Source organism: Gavialis gangeticus, unplaced genomic scaffold, assembly GCF_001723915.1.
Source record: "Gavialis gangeticus isolate Ggan-Ray unplaced genomic scaffold, GavGan_comp1, whole genome shotgun sequence".
Lineage (NCBI taxonomy): Eukaryota > Metazoa > Chordata > Crocodylia > Gavialidae > Gavialis > Gavialis gangeticus.
Window position 1 is genome coordinate 1,219,631 of NW_017728959.1, and position 8,844 is coordinate 1,228,474.

General features: G+C 44.1%; 1 protein-coding gene across 1 annotated transcript in view; it reads left to right on the forward strand.

The window, feature by feature from the left end:
• The window catches only part of LOC109288980 (eosinophil peroxidase-like), a 35,998-nt gene that overhangs the window by 10,590 nt on the left and 16,564 nt on the right, over positions 1–8,844 (forward strand). Inside the window, exons 5-9 of the mRNA XM_019504818.1 lie at positions 588–711; positions 1,284–1,413; positions 3,571–3,777; positions 5,041–5,356; positions 7,158–7,318. Of these exons, the coding sequence (XP_019360363.1) occupies positions 588–711; positions 1,284–1,413; positions 3,571–3,777; positions 5,041–5,356; positions 7,158–7,318 (938 nt within the window). The remainder of the gene's footprint in view (positions 1–587; positions 712–1,283; positions 1,414–3,570; positions 3,778–5,040; positions 5,357–7,157; positions 7,319–8,844) is intronic.

Genomic DNA, 8,844 nt, shown 5'->3' on the forward strand with positions numbered 1-8,844 from the left:
GAATTGCTCTATTTTTTTCTGTAATCAAAAAATGAGTGACAACCAGGAGCTGGCATTTTGTGAGGGGAGCCTTGACTCTACAAACATTCAGCTAAGACTTTGCTGAAGCCTTAACAAGATAATGTTAGGGGCACAGGGCCTGTAGTTTATCTGACACTGGCATGAAAGAGCAAAACAGATCTTCCACCTTTCCAATCCTACATTTTTCTTTTGGGATTTGAATCAAACACAACCACTTTCCAGCTGTAGGGAGGATGGGGATAGTCTCTTCACTAATGTGTCCTTCCGTTCCTTCATCTAGGCATCTCCCCATTTCTGCAGATGGGAGATCTGAAAGTAAGTGTGTGCTGTCTTTTTCCAGCAACTTCCATCTCTGATGTACCATGCATGAAGATATTGTGACCAGGGAATTGGTGGCCTGGTCAGTCTGGCAGGACTGGTCAAAAGCTTCACTCACTCTTGCACATTTTCCACAGACAGCAGTTGTGAGTTTGGAAATTGACCCAGAAGGTTATATCTGTGTCCAGTGCCTCAGCCCAGCAGGGTCAAGGTGCTCAGGAACTATCCTCCATTATGTTTTCTTGCAGATGTGCTAACCCCAGTGCAGCTGGAAGTGATTTACAGGATGACAGGATGTGCCCAACAGAACATGGAAGTAAAGTGTGAAGGCAGAAGTCAGTACCGTACAATCACGGGTGAATGCAACAACAGGTGATAGCACCTGTCATGGGGAGGATGGCTGCTTCTCCCTATGAGGGACTTGGAGCTCTGATTCAAGAGGGGGCTTATGCGCCTAACATGGGACTGGGTAGAATTTAGCTGCCTAAGCATAAAATTGTGATTCCAGGTGCCTAAAGTTTTGCCTCTGTACATGCCCTAAAGTGCCTCCAATCCTGACAGAGCCAAACAGGCTCAGGCCTACACTTGATCCAGATCTAGAAATTAGGTGCTTTTCTCCCCATCTACCCTGAGGGTTTGATCTGGTAGGTGTTCTCAGACACAACAAAAATGCATCTGTAGGTTCAGGCTACACCCTGAATCCACTGGTGACAGGGAGGAGGCATGGTGTCCTCCTGGCACAGTGGTTAGAGCACTTTACTAGGATGCAAAAAGCTAGGGCTCAATTCTTCCCCTTGTCTAAGCAGATTCAAACCCACATCTTTTACCACTTAGATAGAGGAGACCTGGGTACCAGCCCTTATTTCAAGGACTCTGGCACTATTGTGCCACCACTAATAATTAGTTGCTATTATAAATTCTGATTCTTTCATTTAATCTTGTAGGAGACATCCTACATTAGGGGCTTCCAACAGAGGTTTTGCCCGGTGGCTGCCAGCAGAATATGAAGATAGAGTTTCACTTCCTCGAGGATGGACAGAAGGAAAACGTGTTTTTGGATTCACTCTCCCCTTGGTGAGGATTTGTAAACTCACTTAAATACATGAATGCAATTGAAATCATGAAAAATCACCATAGAGTTTGGCACTAGGAGGAGAGGTCATGGGTCTCTGCACTTTCATTAGAAATAAGGAGCTCCTAGCTCTTATTTCAGGAAAAGCTATGGCTGAACCCTAATGGCCTCATACAGCGGGTTAAGGGATGACCCCAAATTTATTATTGTTTTAAAATCTAGTGATTGTAAGCTGATCTCATTGTTATTCAGGCCTGACTTATAGTTTCCAAGCACACTAACCTAATGCTAAACAGAGTCATGGACCATAAATATCTCAAAATTAAAATATACCCAGCAAGGGAAATTGTGGAAGAAGGGGCAGTGTGGGAAAACTTCTCCTGTTAGAAGTGGATGCAGTGATGGGAGACAAGGGCAGTCAGAAGCACAGAGGACCTGAGAAGCTGGGGATTTCCATGGAAGCTCCCATTCCACTCCCAAAATCAGCGAGAATGAGAGACTTTAAAGACAGGGAACTACAAACCAGTGGCTTGAGCTAAGCAGGCAAGGATCTAACATGGACAAAGAGTCTCCCTAGTCATGTATGACCAACAAACTGAGCAAAACAATGTGGAGGGAGGGCAGGAGCATGGTAAAGGAAGACTGACTCCAGAGACAGTCCTGTCCCTCAGAGACATAGAACCAAACAGAAGGAATATGATTCCTAAGTAAAATGAATATCATCAACTGAAAGAGACCTATTGTGAGCTTTGGGTAGGCCTCTTAGGCAGACAAATGTGTTAAATTTATTATATTAAAATCTACAAACCCTACAACTTTAGTGTCAATAAGGCTCCAGTTACATTTTTAAAATGTGTTAATTAGGACACATCAAATAACAGATGCTGGCATCACACCTTAAATACTTGTCTAGACACAGCCCTTCACTAGTCTAACCAGGTGGTGCATTTGTGCATTTTCTAAAATATACATGAAATGAGGTGAGGTCTTTATTAGAGCCTTTGCTTCGTTCAAAATGTGCTTTGTATGAGACAGGGTACTCCTGCAGAGTGCTGGTGAATAGGCACATTGTTCCAGAATATGGAATTTCTTTTTTTCTTTTAAAATAAAGCCTAAGAATTTCCATTAGAAATCCAAGAATCCACTTTTTTTTTACTGCCTGACCTTAATACCTCTGTTTTCTTACAAATATACATGGATTGGCCTCAAACCACCAGCCACATGAGAGGCAACAGCATTATATTTCTTTCTCTTCCTCAAGTTATAATTGAGGAACTCAGATCCCTACTTCTAAATGGAATGTCTAACATGATGCTGAATTTTAGCCAATTTAGGATTATAAATTTCACTGCTGAACAGCAAGAAAGATTTCTACACCTTCCTGCTTGCCTTTTGACACCACCAGGGAAGGAATCCTGTCTGATCTGCACAACAAAGAGCAATTCAGAAAGACACTGTCATGGACCCAGAGGGACAGATTTCCACCTTCAGCTTCCTCTGTGGAAAAATAAAGTTTATTTCCTACCTATGGGGCATTTTTACCATCTTTAATGTTCCCTGAGCCCGATGAAGCGTATGTGAGCCTGAAAGCTTGCAGAAAAAGATTTTTTTTTTTGTGATTTCTTAGTTGGTCTAATAAAAGGTATCATCTCTGAACCAAGTGTATTAGATTTTTGCATATCTAACACGAGGCACCTAAATACTTACATACCTGATGTTCAGAGCTGTTCTGCACAGAACTGATTCTTGACACCAACATTTGAAAACAACAGTTTAATCTTTTTGTCTGTTACTTTCTTGATCTGTGAAATAAGAACTCATGCTTACCTTTTACGATGCTCCTTCAGAACTGTGAGTGGAAGAGCTCTAAGTGAAGGGGATTTTTGGTGTTTGCCAGGGTTAGCAGAGCTGAGTAGAGATGGAAAGTAAAGGGTAAAAGTTCTCTATGGAGGGAGCACAACATATAGCCTGCATTAAAAATAAGTGAAGAATTTGCCTTTTGAAATCTTGCATTTCTAACAGGAGGTCTGAGCAGCTTCCTTCTCGTACGGGGATCTATCAGTGGCCTTGGGAACTAACACACTTTTTCCTGTATTTTACATAAACCATGCTTTCCCAGATCTATTCCTTAGTATATTCTTTGTTTTCATCCTCTCCAGGTCCGAAAAGTGTCAAATGAGATTGTACGCTTCCATACTACCCAGTTTAGGATGGACCATCAGAGGGCACTCATGTTCATGCAATGGGGCCAGTTTATCGACCATGATTTGGACTTCGCTCCTGATACACCAACTCACTTTACCTTCCGTGGGAGAGTGAACTGTGAAACCAGCTGTGTCAAAGCACTACCTTGCTTCCCCATCAAGGTAATGACAGGATTTTGCCTTCCAGAGAACAGGAAAAAGAAGAGGTGTCTCATTCCCTACAATTAACTAACCTCAGGGATGGGGAGCTGCAGTGGGGCTGGGCTCCTTCCCACCTGATATACACTTAAGTGGACTTAAGTGCCTAGGTGTGATTCTTTTCCACCCTGTTCAAGTTCCTGAAAGTCCAGTAACCTACTTTTGTATCACACTATCATTTTACCCTTAAGATTGAGTTGCAAAAAGCAGTGAGTAGGAGGATCTACCTGCCTTTCTTCTATTAACTGTTTTTCAGGGTTTCAAGCAGAAGGGAGTAGGATTACACTTAAAGCATCTAGGTTAATTTGTACACCTAATAGGTGCAATAGAATATTGGCCACTGTCTTTCCCTGCAGGTTCTTTCAAATGTGCCTCTTCTCAAAGGGGGAACATTGGATTGACTGAGGGGAATGAATATCTATGCTTGAGATTTACAGCAATGAATCCTTTGCTGGAGTTAGGCAGTAGGCACCTAAGCCAATTGGATCTTTTCATCTGATTGGCTTAGGTGGTGGTGCAGAAGGAAGACCAATGCTTTAGCCCAAGTGGTTGAGTGAGTGGTTAGGGCACACAGCTAGATATCAGGGTTCTAGACCCTCTGGTTCACATTTAGGCATCAACACTGCAGGGGAGGTAGAATTTCTGCCTGCACCTAAGTGCCATCAAGCCACTTATGCAGCTTCAAAGCTGTCACTTAGACAGGCAAAGAGAAACAGAATTCTACCCTGTCTCCCATAACCCAGGTAAGTGCTATAGCCAGCTGTGTTAAACAAGGCGCCATCCTTTCTTTACGCTGGGTTTTATGTGGGGTTGGATGTACTCTGAGCAGGTCTGCCAGACCAGGACCTGCAGGTGAGATGAACATGGAGGTGGTGAATGGCACTTGGGGTTAGGCATGGGATAGGCACTGAGCAGTTGGGGCTCTCAAGACATAGGGAGTTCTGCACACATCAGGTGTGGAGGAGACTGTAATGGAAGCAACTTGGGCTTCATCAGAGTGCATGAAAATCTTGACTCTTATAGCCGAGAAGAACCTTAGGTTTTCTGGGCAACCCACCCCTTTGTCATAAATGAAGAGCTGTGTTTGGTCTCCAGGCTATTCACCACTGAAGGGTGTATATACAGTGTTTCCTGCCATTTTTGTGTTATGAAACTGAGGAAATGTTGTTTTCTGAGAGGGTCCGTGCCCTCCCATGAAGGTGACCAATCATGCTTATTTTCTTGCAGATTCCACGCAATGATCCCCGTATTAAAAACACAAATGACTGCATCCCATTCACCCGCTCAGCCCCTGCATGCTCTATGGGCAGTGCCGTTCGAGAACAGATCAATGCACTCACATCCTTTCTCGATGCCAGCATGGTGTATGGCAGTGAAGTGCCTTTGGCTAACAAGCTAAGGAATCAGAACAACCAGCTGGGCTTGCTGGCTGTTAACGACAGATTTACTGACCGAGGGTTGGCTTTCTTGCCTTTTGTTAAGATGAAGGAGGATCCATGTTTGATGGTCAGTGGGAAAGCTCAAATCCCATGTTTTCTTGCAGGTAAGCCATGCTTTTGCAGCTCCTGTCATTCTCTGATTTGGTGACCCGGAGTAAATAACTCTGTTGGTTCTATCTTATTTATTGGTACTTATAAAAAACACTTCAAGCAATAGGAGGCATAGCCGGGCAGCTGTGTGATGACCAGGTCAGTGCCAGCTTCTGTGGTGCCAATTCCAGTAGCCTGATCAGCTGCTGCTGTGGTCACAGCTATTTTTGTGCCAGCCTACCTCCCCAACAGGGGTGGCACCTGGAGCTACTTCCCACTGTTCCCCCCCCCTCTACTACAGTTAAAAATTAGGAGGTAAAGAAAAAAAAAAAAAGCAATGCTGATGTGAGGAGTACACTGTTGTTCTTTTGTTTGCTATGGTGCCTCCTGAGAAGTAGACCAGTACAGAAATGAAAACTGCATGAGGTCTTTGATTAGGGCTATAAAAAACATAACAAATCAGTGACATGAAGGATTGGTGAGATTTACTTTATCTTTGCCAGTATTCCAGACTTCAGATGTAGCAAGCCCAGTGTCTGACGTCATGAAATCCTTTTTGGAGAGAATTTCTTTTACGCTGTACAAACCTGTTGTAGTCCGTGCATGCTGGCTTATCTGAAAAGGAGAACAATACTGAAAATAACACAGTACCAGGCACATGAGTAGTTTTTTCTTGTAGCTGGGACGTATTAAGTGCAAGATGAGCAAATTGTTTTATAAACTGAAAGCCCCTAATAAACAATTCATAAAAATAATTGATTAGGTTACAAGGTCATACATAGTTTGGTGAGGCTCCTAACATAATTAACAAAGCATCTTGGGGATTTTGTTAATTACTTAATACAGCACCATAGAACAAGGGTATTCAACCAATTCTGGCTGTGGGCTAGGACCCTGTAGCTGCGGGTGCTTATTCCTACGGCAGCACAGGGATGAATGCCACTGAAGCCTTGCATCTGTGAGCGGGATCCAAAGGTTTCATGGCCCAGATTCAGCCTGTGGGCCATAGGTTGTTAATTCCTGTGAAAGAGGTCTTTTCCTCATAAGCATGTGAGCTAGCATGGATTTATAAATAATAGGATATATTAACAGAGCCAAGGTGGGGCTTTCTACATGCAAAGCATAAATCCCTGATAGCTCTGAAATAGAAGCAGGTGGCAGAGTTGCTGGGACTGCTAAATGGAGTCATAGCTGCAAGCACCAGGCCAGGATATTGCTGTTGCCCCTTTAGAGAAGCGCTGGCTAGTGTCTGATATGTATGGACATTATATCAAATTTGAGGTCAGTATTGTTGGCAAGGATCAAGGCCTAGACCTTTTGCACAGGCTTCTTGTGCCTGAACCAATAGAGAGTTGCTGTAGGCATGAGGTAACATGCAGATGTGACCAGCACCAGGTGTCTTCCCTGTGCTAGGCCAGGGCACAGCTTTTCCAAGTAGGGAATACTTGGTGCCTAGCAGGTTTTACCTGGACATATTGACACTTTGACCTTCTCATTCCCAAATTATTTTTGTGGGTTAGACAAATATTTTGACTTGTACTTAAGATGAATTGATTCCTGCAAGGGAGTGGATTACAATGAATAGTAAGAGAAGCTGGGTGGCAGTAGAGGACTTGGGGTGATGGGATGATTTGCAGAGTTCTTGGGGGAGTCATGGCTGTGCTCGAGGGAAGGAGGAGAGTCGGGGGAAGGTGGCATGAGTGAAAGGGGAAGCTTTGAGATAATTCAGTTAGTATAAAATAGTCAAGTCCATCGAGATCTGTGGCATATAAAAATGGGTTGGCTGAAGGAGACAAATGATTTTGGTTTTTGTAGGTGACACTCGATCCAGTGAGATGTTAGAGCTTGCTGCTATGCACACGCTTTTTATGAGGGAGCACAACCATCTGGCCACACAGCTGAAGAAATTAAATCCATTCTGGAATGGAGAAAAACTTTACCAGGAAGCCAGGAAGATTTTAGGTGCCATCCTCCAGGTACTGGCTACAGTGTTGCATGTGTCACTGGTTTACCCACAACCACCTAGGACTTTGAAAAGGGGGATGCAGATGGTGTGGTGCATCATCACGCATAACACAACACATTTTCTCTCATTAAAAAGAGACTATAAGCTTTGCTAATAAGCTAGGGGCCTAGGGCTATATTATTCAGTTTAAGATTGAAGTAAAAACAAAAATATCTGTATTGGAATGTCCATTAGTTTGCTAATTAAGTATATGACATATAAAAATACCACAATGAACTATGCAAAAATAATCACAAGATGCTGTTTTTTTAGCCCTGTAGTGATTAGAATTAAATGTACATCTCTAAGATTCATAAAACAAAATGTAGTCATCTTGAGCATTTTGACAGTGCATTCAATGCTTCATTGAAAGTTATTTCCAGACCTGAGTTAAAGTTTGCACTAGGGCTGTGTGAAACTTTGGTTCCTGATTCGATTCAGTGGAGACTTGGCCCAATTTTGCAGCCAAATCTCCAAATCGGGAGACCCTTTAATCTCTCTGAATTGAATCAGAACCCTCCGAATCAATTTGGAGATTCAGATACAGACACAGCTTTAAATGTTTTTTTCGACATACCTCAAGGTAGCAGGCGGCTGGTGAATGCTGCGAAGGTGAGGCCAATGGAGCGTCCCACAGGAGCGAGGGGGCTTCCCAGCGCGCTTGGCAGCAGACCTGGAAGTGGACAAGAAGCACTTCCGGCCCACTTTCGGGTCTGCCAGGGAGTGCGCAGGGGGGCCCACCCACACCTCCCCTGCTTGGTGACTGGTACCTCCTGGGTCTGAGGGGGCACCTGGAGTTCCTCTTTGCCCAATCACTGAGCAGGGGGTGCAGGGCCCCTCCCTCCCAGTGTGCTCCCCAGCAGACCTGGAAGGGGACTGGAATTACTTCTGGTCCACTTTTGGGTTCGCCGCTGAACATGTGCCCCCCCACCTCCCCCCGCGCTCCTGGGGGACGCTCCATCCACCCCAGCATCTCGGTGTTCATGACCCGCATTGGTACATTGAGGTATGTAGAAAAAACATTTAAAGCTGTGTGTGTGTCCGAATTGCTGATTCTCTGAATTGGCATCAAATCTTCAGATTCAGATTTGGTTGAATGAAATCAGGGACAGTGATCTGAATCCAAATCAACTATGGCCCGCTTTGCGCACCCCCTGCTTCCACACTTGAGTTAATGTTGTTCGCTAGAGTTAAAATAGTTCTGCAGGGCTATGGAGCATGAGCTACATTGCCAGGAGCAGTTATCAGACAGTAGAATTGCAGAAGAAAAGGTAGCTTTATTAGTGGAACATCAAGACCATTAAGAAGGAGAAGGCCATTAACACCTATGGAATGAGGAGTTTAGAAGGAATCAGGTCAATTATAATGAGCCATTAAATCAGTTGGCTTCCTCACTCATGCCTGAGTAGAAATGCTGCTGCCACGACCAAGCAGTTGATTTTAACCTTTAGGTGGAACAGGAATCATAGGCGGGGGGGGGGGGGGGGGGGAACGTGA